The sequence below is a fragment of the Larus michahellis genome, chromosome 6, assembly GCF_964199755.1.
Source record: "Larus michahellis chromosome 6, bLarMic1.1, whole genome shotgun sequence".
Taxonomy (NCBI): Eukaryota; Metazoa; Chordata; class Aves; order Charadriiformes; family Laridae; genus Larus; species Larus michahellis.
Genome location: NC_133901.1, coordinates 47,841,165 through 47,859,376, shown reverse-complemented (window position 1 = coordinate 47,859,376; position 18,212 = coordinate 47,841,165). Strand labels below are relative to the sequence as shown.

At 37.2% G+C, this 18,212-nt stretch overlaps 1 protein-coding gene across 24 annotated transcripts in view; it reads right to left on the bottom strand.

Annotated features, from left to right (window-relative positions):
* Window positions 1–18,212, bottom strand: part of KCNMA1 (potassium calcium-activated channel subfamily M alpha 1) — a 510,622-nt gene that overhangs the window by 46,787 nt on the left and 445,623 nt on the right. For all 24 annotated transcript variants that reach the window (XM_074592125.1, XM_074592126.1, XM_074592145.1 and 21 more), the window contains 3 exons: window positions 17,266–17,389; window positions 14,264–14,488; window positions 10,840–11,032 (listed from right to left, as the gene is read on the bottom strand). In XM_074592125.1, coding sequence (XP_074448226.1) covers window positions 10,840–11,032; window positions 14,264–14,488; window positions 17,266–17,389 — 542 coding nt within the window. The remainder of the gene's footprint in view (window positions 1–10,839; window positions 11,033–14,263; window positions 14,489–17,265; window positions 17,390–18,212) is intronic.

Genomic DNA, 18,212 nt, shown 5'->3' with positions numbered 1-18,212 from the left:
TTTTTTAGAGAAGGAGTCATTTCAAAATTGTCTAGCTATCTTTGCCCTCACTTGGAGACTCATTCTAAGTCACAGAAAAAAAAGACTGACATGAACTTGGCAGAAATACGAAATCCCATGAGGACATCCAATCACATTTTCATCCTGCCTATGCATTTAAGCAAAAACTCTCTGAAGTCAAACTTACAGAAAATATATATGCTGTTACATTGTAGAGATACTTTGCCTCACACTACTAACTAGTAATCATGGTCTTGTATTACTATTAAGAGTATGTGGCATTTAAAGTTGAATACAAAATTTAAATGAGCAACCAAACCTCAAATCAACATGAAAGGTCCAATCTCAACTATACTTTCATAGGATCTACTTTAAAGCTCTAAGGAAAGTTTGTGAAAGATCAGGTATTCCTATGACATTACAGAAATTTTATATAATCTTAATCTTGTATCCAAATAAATCAGTACAAAAATTCTGCATAACCATAATATTACTGGTGTGTGTTGAATAACATTAAATCACAATAATTAGTCAAGAACAAAGTTTATACTTCTTCCTTCAAGAAACATTCCTACCATACCATCTGCAAAATTCATAGATTTATTTTTTCAGGTTTGGTTTGTTCAGATGTTAAAAAGAAAAGCGGCGAAAATACATTATTAGGAGCACAGCAATATTGACTCTTAAATGGAGGCAGTGCCCCAGTTCACCCTGCATATCCAACTCTGCAGATGGTAAAGGTTTGGAAGGTTCTTGATAACCTGAAGCTACCAAGTTTTTAGAGACTGCCTATTATGGGAAGTCTGTGCTACCTCAAATTTAATCATGTCAAATTTAAAAATTAAGAGGTCTGTCTTGATAAAAGAATGCCAAGTATTTTGTAAGTTTTACCCTAAAGTTGTCGAAGTTCTGCAGCTCACTAGCAGATGTTAGATTTTGCTTTTCTACAATGGATATCACAGACCAGGATTTAACTGGAAAGGACAAAACCCCAAATTCTAGCTTTCTCCTGTAACGTTATTAGACTGGGGGAATCTGCTGGATATCGATGCTTTGTATCTCTTTCACACTAAAGCAAAACCAGTGACATTGATCTCTGAATTCATGTATGTCCTTTAAAAAACCCGCAACCTTTGTGCATATAAATAACCATTTATTAAACAAACAATACGTACTGAAGCAAAGAAAGATACCAGAATTACGCTCATGAGGCTGCTTGCTATGGTATATAACTTTCAAACTATCTTGTAATCCTGTAATATATTATCTATATGTTCCATTTTCGTGAAGTTATCTTCATAATCAAGATGCTATCACAAGTATCGTGGGCATTGAAACTATTTTTAATTTTCATTTAAAGAGCAATTAAAGAAAGACAATGGATACACAAGATAATAAAGTAAGTGATTAGCAGCATGCAAATGACATAGGCTTAATGATAATACCCTGTTCTATTCTCCAAAGGGCCTGTCGGGAGAAACCCTTCCTACATGTGGTTGTGCAGCTAATGCGCCGCAGCCTACAATTACAACATTGCTGACACCATTAACCACTGAAACAACATCACTTCATGAAATCCTTGTTGTCTCATTAAAATGCAAAGGGTCAGGTAATTTACCAGCATTGTGTGTCTACTTTTGTTGTGGGTAATTAGCAAGCATTACCCAGCATGGACTCCTACTGGGAAACCAAGAAACTGTGAAATATTAAAAAGATTTTTTTTTAATTTCATGGGAATTTGAAAGATTCACAATTGTAACCCAAGCACACCTTTGTACTCAAGGAGCCACAAAATACAGACCTTTCATACATTTAATGTCAAATTATTTCATGGTTGGTTATTTTAGAAACTAAACATCAAATTTTAAGAAAATTTCTCTTGTATAATTGGATCTAGATATGTATCTCCTTCTGCAATCAAGAACTTTTAAAAAATACAGAGACAGAGAAACAAAACACCTTACAGTTTCTTAAAGACTTAAAAAACATATAGTTTCTTCAAAAATACTTTTTTAAAAAGTCAAAACACAGACACTGGTGTAGTACATTCTAATACCCATGTTCCCTTTCTTCTTGCTAATTGAAGTCCCATGTCATCATTTAAAGCAACCTTGGTAACATTCACTATTGGCTCACATCTTGTCAGGGAGCAGAATGGTCCCTTATTCTTTAAATGGAAGTTTTGGAACATAAAACACATTCCAATAAAAGTGAACAGAAAATTATGAATTCATTAAACTACTTTGGTATCTTGTGCTATATATAATATTTATATTCCAACTACTGTAAAATATGCTTTAATATCTTTAGGCAACTATAAGGACTTAAATATTTATAAAATGGCTAAAGATAAAGTATAGCTCTCTTATTCCTACATACAGATGATGTAAGGCATGCAATCAAAGACAATAACACTTTCAACCCATTTGTCATCTTAAAGGAGCCTTTCAACTTCAGATCCCTGGTGTGCAATCTACATAAGAGTTGTTGCCTACATAGGCAACTCCAGAGGAGTTTGCTCCTTAAAAACTACCAAGAGTGCTATACTTCACATAAAACAGGGTTTTCTGAAAATGGAGACAAAACTATAAATTTGCAGGCAAAACAGCTCCAAGTGGGGCTTCAAAATACTGCTGTATTTATCTCTGGGACATCTGGGAACAGGAAGCATTTTGATTTAATATTTCATAACATAGAGGCAATTGCTTCCTTGCCTGGTGTATAATTAATGCTCATAAAAAGAGCAGGGTTTTTTTATTCCTCAGCATCAGAAATGCACAAAATAGTACACCTTCATAATAGGGGGTTGCTTTCAAGATGTTGAACAGCAAATAATAATAAAATAGAGTCACCATGAATTTATAACAGTCTTGGCATGATTAAATATATTTATAGTTTAAGTGTGAAATCACGTGCTTGATGTACTGTACTATCTACCTCCTTTGCCCGGTTTTATCTTTCTCTTGCTGAGGCAGAAGTTGTCTTGAAAGCAGAGGAGAAAGAGGCAATTGTGAAAGCTTGAAGGTATTTGGGCTAGGACCTTGCAGTGTTTCTCAAATACAGGGAAACTGTGTCAAAGACACGTGTCCCTCCAGCCGTTCCCCAAAACATTTTTAGTTTATAAGCAACAGAATTGAAAACCTCTTTTCTTAATATTTTTTCTCTCTTCCTGGGAAGACTTTGAGAGAGACAGGAAACTGCTCTCCGTGTGTGTAAGTTCTGGCAGCAAATGTTAGCATCCAGCTGCAAGGAAAACACAAGAACTGTGAACCGTGCTGGGGGGGAACTTGTCTCTGAAGGGTTTCTTGGGCAGGCTGGAAGGTTAGCAAGGTCCTATTTGACGGAAGGGAAGGACTCCTGACATAGACGGCTTCTATAGCACAGGAAACAAAGTTAAGTGAACAGCCTCTCTCCCACCCAGCCTCTTTATTTAAGTCCAAATCTTGCAAAGACTCGCACATAATCTAACTTTACACAGGTGGATAGTTTCATTGAAGTCAGAGAGATTTATTAACCTGTATAACATTGAGTACATAACTTAAGTTTTGGAACAAGCAAGGCATCAGATTGTAAACTTGCCAGGGCAAAGGCCGTATTTTATTCTTGTATATATCAGGACTATGACAACAAGCTCTTAATCCCATCTAGAGCTCCAGTGTGCTACCATAAAATAAATAACAGCCATCAGCTGATCCATCTGGTTCAGCAGGATAAGAAATTATGTGCATGTTGCAAAAAGGTAGTACTGAGTTATTTATCACAGTGACCTAATCTTCAAAAATTGGAGGGTTTTGTGAGCAAATGGTGATGTGGGACATGTGCTGGGAAGTTAGGATACCCTTATGTCATTTTTCAGTTAATAACTTCATTACCTAGGATGGTCAGCCTTTGTTTTGAAAAATAATAATGAACCTGAACTATAACAAACATTCCAAAATTCAGTTATTTAAACAATAACCAACTGAGTACAAAGTTTTGTTAACTGGATTATTATTTTTGTCATTTACAACAACTGATGCTAGCAAAAATACAAGGAGCATTCAGAAACACACAGCATAAAAACATCCTTAATCAGGTGTGACCCCCACACTAAACTATCAACCCTGACAAACCAATAACCCTGATGCCAATGCAAAGTGCTTGCCGTTTTCACAAATGTGACTGGTAGGAGTGATAGTGTCTAGGAGAAAATTTCTCAAAACATCTATGTGATTTAGGAAATTATGAGCTATCTTTAAGTATAACAAGCATTTTGCAGCCTAAATTACATTGATTTGCAAAGACACACAGGAATCTAAGTGCTTAAAAGATTAAAGTTAGTGTCATAGCTTACTTAGACACTTAAAAAAAATTAGCCCAAATCTTTCACTTTTAGCCAGCACTATTCATTTATTTATTTTTAACATTACATCTACATTTAATATTCCACATTTACTTATATGCTTTCCTAAGGAGGTCAAGTAACTCCTTAAACTCTGAAATTATTTAGCTGGCTTTAGTAGAGTTTGATTTTCTGTATTTGAAAGTAAGGCTCTTTATTCCTACATTTTCATGTAATATAACAATTTAAACATAGGGAACAGTGCTGGGGTTCCCACAGAATATTGAAACCATAACATCCTAAAAAGTAACCATGTCTATGACTATCAAACCCTATATTCTGAAATCTTCACTTAAAAACTTTATCTTATGACTATAAAATAAGAGAAATAAGATTCAACATTCACCACAAAACCCTCCTTCAGGAATAAAATTATTGTTTTGAATTTATAACAAACATCTCTAACAGCACTACGAATCACTTATCTCCGAAAGTGATACAAAACCTTTGCTAATCAAGCTTTTCAGACAGTTTTTATCCTTTCCCGTTGTTTAAGAATTTTCTTTCATTTCCAATCCTGATAATACTATTGTCGTTCTCTCTCTTTTGCTAACATTTCAGAGATAAAATAATCAAGAATTATTGATTGGTAGAGGTGAAAAAGAACGTATTACCTGCAAATATATTACCTTGCAGCAGATTGTGAGACTAAGTCCATGAAAAATTGCAATAATTTAAGAATTAATCTACAGTGGCTAACTGGTTTTGTCCTTTCCATAAAAGTTTAAGCCAGCTTCAACAAAAAAACGATGCTGAAGCCACAAGTGATTTTTAAAGGAACTGGATCAAATGAAACTAAACTTGTACAAGGTTACTTTAGCTTGTGTAATCTGTTACACTGGAAATTCAGTGTGTAAAATTCTGAGTATGTTTACTTGATTTTATAGGATTTTCCCCAGAAGAATCCTGCCATGATGTATGAGATGTATTACCCAGGAGTTCATCCCCTCTTTATTTTTTTCTCTTTATTCTTTCTTGTTGGAGGATCTATTACAAGAACTGTAAATGGAGGCCTTAAAAAGATCTCCCATGCGTTGAAATAGTGTTCCTAGGGAAAATTGTCATAAGTTGAAGTCATTCAGAAAACAGATGCAATTGTTACTATGCTGAAATACATCTGCCCTGCTGTACTGTGATCTGTCTTGTAATGTCCATAGAAAGAATGTTACTATACAGCTTCCCCTTTCTGTACTTTAGACCTGCTTGGAGCCATGAGATCACTTTTCTTTATTGTTTAGTAAGTGTTTTTTAATGAAATGTACTGCTCTTATTATATAGGGCTCAAAATAAGATCTAAATCACTGTCCAATAAAAGAAAATTATTGAGTTGGATATCTAAAGTTACTGCCCAGAGGCTACTCTGGTACAGTATTTATAAATCTCTAAACAGTTAAGTATAATTGTCTGTCTGGTCTTTGGGAAGAAAGCCAAATAGCAGTCTTAGCTACAACTGAAGCAAAATATTTTGTGTTGGGCCCCGTTCATCTAGTGGGTAAAACAACAAGTAAAATTCCCACAACGTTAAGACTCTGTAAGAAAATACAAGAACATGAAAAACTAAATGGGAACAGTCACTAGATGCTACTTGAAGAAGAAAGGATGGAAAGGTCACCAGAATGAGGGAAAGGAGAATTACTGGAGCTGTCCCATCATAACTGCCAAGGCAGAGCCCATCTCAGACTCAATCTTCCTGGGAGCTTTGGAAAAATCTTACGGCTAGGGAGCACAAATGCTTAAAATGTATCTGATATCCTTTGGTCTTCGCTCCAAAATACTTCTTGATAAAATAGTCTCATCTTATATTTGAGGAGGCAGAATGAGAATCAGGAAGGGTCAAGGCACAATAAAAACAAATATCCAGTACACAAGGATGACTTTTTCTCCATCACAAACACACCTCTTTACAAACCTTTCTAGGAAGACAACCAGTCAACATCTATAAGAGGAACAGCAAGACAAAAACAGGGCTTCCCTTGTCACAAATACACATCTGACTGAGTTTATGAGTCATTTTGTGAAGAGGTGAGTCAAGCTCTGACGTTACAGCATTTTGTATCTCAGAAGATGAGATATCTCAATGAAAGCAATAGTTTGATGCAGCTTCAGTGGGACACACTTTGGCCTTTCTATCCTTGGAATCTAGGTCTCCCAAAGGCCACAAACTGCCCTGATGGTTTCCAAAAGCTCATTTTCAGGACATCAGAGTCTGCACCCCTAACCTCCAGGAAGCCTAAGGAGTTGGCCAGTCAGGTTTGAAACATTCAATGCAGACAGCCATGAGAACACTTTCAACATGAGATCTTTCAACAACACAGGTCCAATTTGAAAGAGTTTCTTGTTCTTTTCAAATAGAATTACACATTTTATTGAAAGGAGACTAGCAAATCCTTCCAGAACAGTTAGAAAGCTTTTCCTTCTACGGAAGACACCTTGTTTCTATTCGCAGCTCTGTTTAGTCATGTGTTTGGTCATATGTTGCTAGACAGCTGATAATGAACATAGATTTGACAACTTAAGATAGTTTACTGTCATTCGCTACACGGTCCTCTGTAGCTCTGGTCCAGAATTTATATTTTTTTTTCTGTGCTTTGGAACTCTGAGCTATTTTTTCTTTCTTCAGGAGGTCAAGGCAGAGCACTCTGGTTGGTTAAGATGCAATTCTGTCAGGATGAGTTAGGACTCAAGGCAGGCAGACCAGAGGACAAAAGTGTTGTCACACTACTTATAAAAGGTCCAGATAATTAATGCTGCCTAGTCAAAAAGCCTGGGAATATTTTAACACTATAAGGAGACACTAGTAAATCTTTGATCCTGCATGAGAACTGCCGTGTGTGTATTAAGTTCATCTTGAACTAGTAATGAGAAAATCCTTTCTTGATATAAACCAAATTCAGTAGACTTTCTTTCAGCAGTTAATTTAATCCATTGGGAATTGGTAGCCCTATTGTTACAGAACTTTCCCTATCAGGAAGCCTTGCTGTCATATGTCCACTCTCCTGTTCCTACTACAAGGCCTTTCCTCTCAGATTGCATCTGGGTTCAGTTGTTGGTGCAATGGTATGTCCCTGGTTGGAAAGGGCATGTTTGGATGGATACAGAAGGTTGGATAGTGATGGATGTTTATATGCCTAGGACTGGAAGTGACTTTGCTGTAAAAGTAGGTGACGAGGGTGAGGCTCTGGGGAAAAGGAAATGAAATCTCCAAATTTGTGGGTTCTTTTTCTGCTACCAATTTAGAACAAAGAAGTTATAGATATGGCCGTGTACTTCAGCACTGGACAATGATTATGGCTCATCTGATGATTAAATAATTTTGCATCCTGCTTTTTATAGTGCACTCCTTGTACTGGTGTCATCTTTTGTCTGACACTGGAGTGAAATAATCACAGATAAAAACCGGAAAGATGTTTGTGCATTCAATAACCTATCAATTAAATGGCTGTATTTTTTTTTCCATTTCAGAGGCATAAAGATAAATTATAAATAAGGTTTTCATATGACTTTCCACTGCTTAGTGACTACAAAATTATACTAGCTTATTAGTTAAAACAGCAACGGTAAGATTACACTGTTAATTCCTCACCAAAAATCTCGCTGTTTAGTTCATACGTTTCTCAGGCTGTTCACATACTTTGTTCTCTTTTCAACACTCTGCCACAGGTCAACTAACATTATTCCACACACCCAGATTTTTCTAATGTCAACATTTTCTATGATCAGTAATAGGAGTCACATAAAAGAACAGCATAGAACGCTCTTTCAAGGGGTGGTGTTGGTGAGAAACATCTTAATTCAAAATCATACATTCAGATCTAGAAAAATTCAGATTGGCAATACTTAAGGTTTGTACCAGCTAACGTGTTAAGGATAAGTAAATATGTCAAATAACGCACAAATATTTAACGAAAAATAAAATGACAACTCGCCCTGTAAATAAAGGTACTTAATTGCCAGCAAGGAGCTGAGAGGTGGTTCTAGTGTGCTGCTTGTTGACCAGCAAAAGTTGAATCACTTGATTTATACAATTGTCACGGTAGTCGTGGCTACCGTACGTTAGAGCTGCATTTCACAGACAAAAACGTCACATTGGATACAACTTCCAGTAAAGTTTGTGCTATCTATTGATCTAATTGCTTCTGACGGTCTAACCATTGTATTCAAGGTCTCTCAAGAAAATTTACTGTACTGAAAGCAATGCAAATCAAATCAGGAGTTGTGGATACCATAAGCAGAGAATTTACTGGGAAGATAATTATTTTTGGAAGCAATAGGTTTTAGAAGAACCCCTCAGTAGTCACTGCTTCCAACTAAAATAGGCTATTGGTTACCTGTCTTACACTATGCCCTGTTTCCCCAGAAAAATTACAGAAAGATTAACCTTTCTTTTTTTAATGCACAGACTGATATTTATCTGAAGAAACGTCCAAATTCTAAGTATGTGCTAAACTATTATGCCTCTGCTATTCTGCATCAGCAGCATTGAATAGGGCTGAAGGGATTTGGACTATGGCCCCGGTCTACGCTTTCTGACCTATAGGGGCTACGCTGTAGCAGCAATCTGGATATTATAGAATTATAGAACAATTCAGGCTAGAAGGGACACCAGAGGGTCTCTAGTCTGACTTCCAGCTCAAAGCAGGGCCAGCTATGAGGTCAGATCAGGTTCTTCAGGGCGTTATGCGGTCAGATCTTGAACACCACCAAGGACGGAGAGTGAAAAATGAGAGGTGGTCATGTGGTGCACAAGACTGTTATATCGCTAGGTTTTTCCATCCTCATTCAGGGGTGGTCTAAGATCCAGTGTACTCCCATGGGTAAAATAGGAAAGCCAAGCATGGGAAATATCACTAACCTCTGAGCAAAGGCAGAAGAAGGAAATTCTCTCAGACACTCCATGCTCAAGAACAGGAAGGGAGGAAAGGGGTGAGACAAAGAGATTCTATTTCTTGATGATTATGATTAGGTGTGTGACAGGAGACTGAGAGAGACCCACCAAAGAACAGCCAATAGCCTGGTAGTGAAAGTACATGTTTGGTTTTCAGACACCAAATTTCAAATCCCAGGTCTAAATCAGCAAAACAAGGAACATCCATGCCTGTCTTCCACTTCTGCAAGGAGTTTCCTCATCTTGACTATAAGTTATTGTAGTGGGAGTGTCCTGGTTTGAGTGAGCAAGTCAGTCTCACAAATTTTTAAGGGAAGAACTCTAAAATATTTGGGGGCCTATTGCTTCCAGGCCACAGATTTGAAACTTCAAACACCTGTGGTGAAAAAACACTTCCTTTCTCTTCTTCTCTAGATCTACTTGTTATCCAGAGAACTATCCAACCTGACTTTGAAAATTTCAAACTTTTAGTTTCCTGGTACACTTTAATTCCAGTATTAAATTCCACAGTTTTATTACTGACTATAGGAAAGAATTTTCCACATTCAAGAAGTTTCCATATTCAAAAGTTACCTCGCTGCCTCTGATTTTTGGCTCATAATTTCTCTTTCCTGATTAGAGTGTAAAGAGGTAAAACTGAACTTAATCTTAGTTCTCGCAGTCCTTGAGGGAAAACTATCTCTAGGTCAGGCTCATGGGGAAATTGCAGACCAAAGCACTATCCTTTCTACACCTACATTTATAGCAGGGCTAGATCCAGAGGGAATATTTACTGCAGCGCTTAATAGGTTTATCAAAGGTAGGACTTCAGCTGCATAAGCTGCAAGACCCTTCAGGGATAAGAAGATAAGATTGTTTTTACACTGATGGTCTTTGCCAGGGTGCTTATGACTGCTTTGCAGCTGCTTTGCACAGGCACAGTTGGTGTAAAATAGCCTTTGGCTACCTATGAATCAGTCCCCTACTCTCAGTAAGGTCTGAAGGATTCTGTTCAATGTCCTTAAATGGGATGAGTACATGTCAGACCATGGGAAGAAATCAGCTTTGAGTTCATTCTAAGTGGCTTTTTGAGCAAGAAGGCACAGGAACTCTAAAGACAATTTAAAATTCCTGTTCTTTTTATTTTACTTTTTAGCTTGTATTACTCAGTTCTTTTTCTCTGTGGTTGCAGTGTGCTTTACATAAAAAAGAAATCTTGTTAGACAGAGGCTTCAGGTATTCTGAAGTGAGTATGAGTTAGCTTTGGCTTTATAACAGGCACCGCCCTGGTAAGAAAGCCACAAAGCAGGGCAGGGCAAGAAAACAAGGATTTTATCTATATTTTTAGGAAAATTCAAAACTGTGGAAAAAATGCCATTTTCACATTCATTCACTTTTCCTCTGCAAGATGTGCTTTGTGATGTAGCAGAGAAACTGCGTGACTGTCCCTTTAAAAGCCATCATACCAATCAGCAGGTTTAACTGTCAAGCAAGTTGATGTAGGGCTCTTTGAATTACTGAGTGAGGGATATTCTTCCTGCCAGGTCCTGTCCCCTGTAGGCACTGCAGAGAAGTATTATAGGGCAGTCCTTACCTTGGGAATTAGCCTGCAAGACCCCAATGCTGTCATCAAACTGCATAGATTTGATGTTGAGTGACGCCAAGATGCATTCCTTGTCCTGCAGCGAAGCATCATCAATATTATTCTGATTGGCTGACAGGATAACGCACATGTCGCAGAGGTTGATGTTGACAGCCCTTAAATCAGCCCGACTTAATGGCGTACCCTTCGGCACAGAGAAAAGGAGGGGGGGGGGCAGGAGAGGAAAAAAAGAAAAACAAATTAAAGATTGAGAAGGAGCTTTGGGAAATTATTTAACAAGTATCTTTTTTATGCTCTGACATTAAGCTGGTCTAACTATGTGCCAGGGAATAGGAGATGTGTGCTAATCTAAAGGGTAGTTGGTGCTGATGGCAGCATTTTAGGCTCAGACTCAATACTCAGTCAAGCTATTACTAACAAACAAGAAACAGGAATAATGCCAGCATTCTACATCTCATCGGTGACTTCAAATTGTCTTGATTTAAGTTGCTATCATGTGGCAACCTCTGGCTCTCTGAATATAACAAGGGGTGTGTTTTAAATGTCTATTTATCTACTACCGAGTCACAATGGTCTTGGGCAAAAGAATAGCAATTTAGACAGGAAAGCATTATGTGTCCTACACATTTGAGATGCAATCAGGACAAAGCTATTTTTTTTCTACCTGAAGCAATGCAGAAAAAAGGTTAATCCTTTTCAATGCATGTTTTTGGTGCTTCTAGAAGGAAAGCACACTGATCTTCAAAGTTGTGAGATTAAACCCTTTGAAACAGAAACAAGGTTTTATCTTAATGGGCACAACTCGTGCAACATTCCCTGCTTTCACAATTCCCAATCAGAGACTGCAACAATTAAAATGAAATGTTGTGGTAGTCCGTGGGTTTTTTTTTCATAGTTAACACAAATGAGGCATGACGCTTAACCCATTCTGTTTTGTTTAGAGAGAACACTTGCTTTTCACATTCCAACAGTCCACATCTCTAGTTACAGAATATTAAATTTATGTCACAGGGTCTGAAAAGTCCAGGAAAAAAAAAAGATTTTTTTTAATGGAAACTAGATTCTGCTCTGCTGCCTCACATGGTTTGGTACCCAAAGATCCTAATGATGATGAGGAGACTAAGCTGTCCCCTTGTCACACAGCGACTTTCATAAAACCGAGTCAAGACCCTACTCTTCCATCTCCTGATCACTCATGGTGAACTCCTGAACTCCACTGAGAATATTCAATGCAAAAGTGAATTTAAAATGCACAAAGTGAAGGCAGAGCTCAATTCTTATTCAGTGATTGCCACCTAGTTTCAGATACCAGCCTCACTACTCCAGGTTACTTTCAATAATTTGAGGCATGAAACCTTGTGGAAATCAGTATATATCGAGCAGATATGATTTACTTATAAAGCACTCAAAAGTTAGGATATGATTATTCCTGTCACCTTAATTCTGCCCTTTGTATCTGTACTGTGCACCAAGTGAAGCAGGATTCCTGTGGGGAAAAATAATATGCAATCGTGTAATTAATTAAAGGCTTACTCCTAATGATTTTATGCAAAAGGACAGAATTAAGGCTGCCTGAGGATATTTAAAATTGGCATTTACCTACTTTTTAAGAGTTTACTCAGCAGCTTAAATGCCTCTTTTAATACAGACTTTAAATGAAATTTCCGTGGGGTTTTTTTAAACCAGAATAAATGTTTTTATATTCAGCTGTAACCACATCCCCATCAGGTATCAGCAGCAAGTTTTACCTCGTGAACCGAAGCACAGAGAAGTAGGAAATGAGTCTGAGTGGCCTCCCTTTAACACATGACTCCTATCAGTACGATCTCACAACCGTTAGCAGGCTTTTAAATTAGTACAATTAGATCAGAATAATGCTGATATTTTAAACTTTATATAATAATTTTGAAACAGATAGGCTGGAAAAAAAAATAAGAGAAAAAGCAGTAATGAAGTCTGTGTGGTTTTCAGCACCCTTGATTGTAAGATACAATTCCCTCACATATTCTGTATTTTTAAAGGTGCCTTAACTATTTAAGTTTTTAACTTGAAATTAATCCAAAACTACTCTAAATTTGTGTGCAAACTGATTGGGGAATGTAAAGGTGGTGTACATTTCCTTAATGCCTCTTCAGAATTCTTAATCAGAACTTTACAAATACTCATTATAACAAAGGAAATACATTACATACTGGGCAGTTCAGAAGCAGTAGCTGGATTCTATTCTGCTCCACTGTTCAACAGGATTATTAATTTAATTCTGATTCCTTAGATTTTAGCCTTCACAGTGACTGGAATTAAAAGGGATTGGCAGGAAGAGGAGGATATTAACTGACCAAATTTGATACTGACACCATTTTTGTGACAGCAGAGAATCTTGTGACACCATCTGTTGGATCAGTTTATAGAAAAAAGCCAAGGGCTAACACTAAAGCTGCACTTACAGTAACAAAGACCTACAGCTTGAATTAATCAGAAAGTGAAGGCAGTCTTTCTATTCAATAGCTAATATCCCAGTTACTCAGTTTAGGTTACATCCATCATTCATTTATGTATTTTTAACTGCTGAAATGTAATTATTAAGAACTGGTAAATTCAGAACTTTTCATTCTGCTAAAAACATACAAACTTTACTCTGTAGCGTACAGAGCATTCTCTTTCGTACTTATCCCATGGGCTCGTTTCCCTCCTGCCTACATCTTTGTGGGTCATTTACAAGTATGATCACCTAAAATCACTAGCTTAGAGGGCTTCATTTGCTTGTCCTGGGGCTCACATTTCTAGATTTTGGGCACATGAGTGAATGATAGTGCTATATAGGAGAAAAAGGAGCTCTGAACTATGGTTTTAGTGGTTGTCCTTACTAAAATCAATAGGAGTTTTTCATTGATTTCAAAAGGGTCAGGGTTTTGCCATACTTCCATACGTGAGTATGTCAGGACTCTGAAATGCTATGGCAATGTTCCTTATAAAGTAGGCCAGCTTACAGAAAGTTTTTATGAATACAGGTAGATATTATGTAGACAGAGTACCAATAATTTTTTTCAAAGGATTTTTGGGTATAAATACATAAATAATGTCATAAATAACTACTGTCATTCTGTCAGGGAAATCACAACATCAGAACAGGCTACATGCAGTGCACTACAGTGAATGTTCAATATATAACACAGCTAATACATTTGATAGCAGCTGAAATTCATCCGATGAGGATGACGAGGAACCGAACACTGCGGCAAATATCTTCTAATAAGGTCTCACAGGGCTCTGTTTTCATAGACACAGTAAAGGGAAAATCTAAGTCCTCAGGCCTATAAGTAGACAAAAGTAAAAAAGCCTAAGATCAAAGTCAATATGAATCTGTCCAGTTGGTGTCCTAAATAACAAAGTATCAATAATATGGCTTTGGACTTACAGGCAAGATTGAAACCTTGGGGAAGTTATGCAGTGTCTCCCATTCCCTTCTCAGGTATTCAAGTGAACCCACAAACACAATGTGCTTGAGTTCATGGTAGTGAAAGTTGCTGGCTCGTAATGGCATCACTAAATTTCTTAATCCAATCAAAGCAGATTTAACATCCCCAAATATGCAAACGACTACATGCCCACTTAAAACTGTCATCGCTGCTTCACTTCGAGTCTAAAAACAAAAAACAAAACAAAACAAAACAAAAAGACAAGGGAGAAATGAAACAAAGGGAAGCTTAAATCATATATTGAGTTTTAAACTAGGAAAAACACAACCGTCAATATTGTTCATGCACAAAGAAGCGGTTTGATAATAGTTGTTCATTTTACCCTTATTTATCCTTCATTAAATGTGCTCAGCAGAAGAAAATTTTGTTCTTGTTTGCAAATTCTTCAGTGTTCAGGAAGACATTGTACTGGAACGAATTCTGGTCCTGTATATGTTTCTACACATGTGGATTAAAGCTCTGGTTACAATCAAAGTACTATGGGTTTAATTAAGAACAGAATTTGACCTACTATGCATTTAGCCATTTGAGGATTTTAGAAAAGAGATGCAAAACCATGCCTTAGCTGATGAATCACTAGTGGTTTTGTTTCAGGACCAAATTGAAAAGGAAAATGTGAGTGCCCGATGGTCTTAGTAGGGCTTTATGGTATCACACGTCTTCTGAACTGAGGACCGTATTCTCTTTGAGTCAAAATTCTTACTTTAGGACAAGTGGCTACTACCCTGAGAAGCAATCAAAGAACACTCTACACTGCTCTTCTTTGCAATACATGCCCACCATACTCCACAGAGCTTCTCTCAGTAAGAAAAAACTAGTGTGCAAGACAGTCGCTAACTTTTCAGGCCCACTGAACTTCCAGAGTTCTTGAATAGATATAAGGAAAAAAGTCTCATGTAGAACATTTTAATGGTATTGAGAATTATCTTTTTGTCTCAGTGACAAGAATAAATTTTTGCACTAATTTCATCAGTGGTACTGTCAGTTGAGCAGGCAACTCAAACACCAAGATGATTAAATAAAGTCATTAGGAAAAAATGATCTTCATTTCTAGAGCCAGTCTTAGCATTATTGCACTCCATCAAGTAGCTGCAGATCCACTGATATCATATTGCCAAAAAGTTGTACACTCAGTATCATTACATAGAAGTTCTGCCAATGAATAAAACTATGACAATAGTGAACTGCAAAATTTTCCCCTCACTTACCCAGAGTATATGTCCTTTTTTACACTGATTACACTGATTTTCATACAACTCTATCAAGAGAGTGGTCTTGGCCCTTCAAAGAGCAGAAGACATGAGCAAATGCTCAAGTGAAGCATGTAAGTTTTCCCATGCCTCTGCCTATGGGTCTCAAACACTCAGACTTTACAAGACAGAGACCAAGTCTTGAAAGAAATTATGTCTAAAATGTCACTCTATAGTCATCGATCGGTATGTAGCCATGTACATTTGACTGTATATCAAAAAAAGTTCTTACTACCTGATACTGCTGGAATCTCACAGAGCCAAAACAGACCTTGGGCAGAAAAATGAGTTCTTTTCTGATTGAGGCATCATCACGTATCAATTAGAAGACAGCCTGGGAGACCCCATCATCTTCAAATTATGTACTAATTTGTACTTGTTTGGTCTCTAAGGACAGTGTTAAATTTGCATGGATATGAATGTAGACATCAGTTGTGGACTATGAGTTTGAAAAGGTGTAGGGAAGCATTGTGCTGGCAGTGTCTTTATTGGTGATGATGCATGAAGCAGAACGAACCTGGCTAGACTTACAGATTCACGGGCTGGTTGGGGAAAAGCTGATACGGCATCACCAAGAGACGATAAAAGAGGCACTTCACAGCACCATTTTTAGAGAAACATTTTTCAAAGTGGGACAACATGTAAAGGTTGTCTGCTAAAATGTGTTTAGAGCATGAAGGCAGAGCTGCCCCTCTTTGCCTGCTGAATACGTACAAATGCGTACTATTTAAAGCTGTTCAGTCAAACTCCGTCTCACAGCTCAGTCCCCAGAATTTGGAATTTACTTGCTTGACTGTTTAAACACTGATATTGCAATTCCAGGCAACATCGCAGTTATTACAGAAACCCCTGAGGAGAAGTGGAGACAAGCTTTTAACCCCTGATTACTAGAATAAACCGGGGCTGTCACCATCGTCGGCTACACCACACCACAGTGCAGGAAAATCTGAGAGAGCAGACTCAGGAAAAGCTTTATGAAGTGCGACAAAGTGAAGATCCACCAGGGAGTTCATTTCAAATATGATCAGTTTTGCGTATGAGATCTGGAGTTAGTTACTTGTTACTCTTAGGTATGAGTACATGAACACAAGTGGCACAAACTTTCACCGAGCAAAATAGACTGTGATAGGCCTTCTAATTATTTTTAATGACTTGAGTCAGTTTGATGGTTTACCCAGTTAAACAAACGAAACAAACATAGACTAGGCTCACTGCAACATGCTGGAAAGGCAGAGTAGTAGTACTACTTACTCTGGCCTATTTGGGCATCTTGATATGTTGGAAATTGAGAGAGAAGTTCTAAGAGAGCAAAATTCACATAAATAAATAAGAGATAATGCAAAGCAACGGTTGCCTGTATTAGAATCATTACTGCCTTGTGTAAAGAGATAAATGGGGTGTGTAAACATTTAAATATTTCCAATCTTAATTCTCTAAAGATTTAAACTCAATATGCAAATTTCAGCTTATGAAAAAAGAAATTTTGGACTAGCTTTTGTTGTTGCACTTGGCATACAGATTTACATAATCATAAGCCTTTAACCAAAATACTAGCTTTGATTTCAACACACCATGTTTCTGATTTCAATATGCTGGAGTTAATGACAGTAGAGATTAATTTATTAATCCATTAGATATCAGTTCTATGGTTCAAATAACCTCTTTTCAAACAACTTATCGCCGATACCTACCAAAATGACCTTTTCAATGTCCTTGGCTGGACACCAATGAAACATCCCTGTAGAGTCGTATTTTTTCACATTGGCATCCATATTGTCAATCTGCTCGTTGCCAGGAATTAACAAGGGGTCATGCCTGGGGAAATACAAGTTGAGGACAACATAAATGGAAAATATTATGAATTATGGATGGAAAGATATCCCAAGAGCTGTGTACAAAGAGGGATAAAAGTAAAAAGAATGAAATGTATTTACACTTTAACATGCTTTCAATGAGGGCACTTCTAAACAAAAGCTGAAAAGAAAACAAAATCAATTTTAAAATTTTGGGTGCAGTTTTCAAGATTTTCTATACTCTTTCTACATCAATGGCCATTTAATTTTAAACAAGGTTTTCTGACACCATCACATCCATAAAAGTTTTTCTCCTTTCCAGTCCCACCCTTCCAAAATAAATATCGGAGTTGCCATTAGCATCTGCAATGAAGTAGAAGGGACAGGAACAGAGCCCCATGCTGACTGACTGGCATAAGTATGGAAAGCCAATTACTTGCTTTTACCACATACAACTTCTGACGTGATGCTCTTCGCAGTAAAAGCTTTAACAGGCTGCACTTTAAATATTTTAGCAATTTGCCCAATCATATTTTGCTTTCCCAAACTGAAGCCCTTTAAAGATTCAACAGTATGTCATTTTAGAGCAGACTGACTAACAAATGCCCACATCTGGAATACTTGATTTTAATACCAAACAACAATGTCCACTTTCGTGGACAACTCTACCTGTGATAACCTTCTAAGTGTTTTCCAGCAAGATCTTAAAGCACAAGGTTTCTCGAAGGAGAAGCAAATAAAAGACATTTTTATAAACCTGCCCTCCACCAAAATAGTTACATCTAGGCACAGACACATACAGTTCTTTAATTTATATGCTAAAATCAAACATTACGCTAAGTACT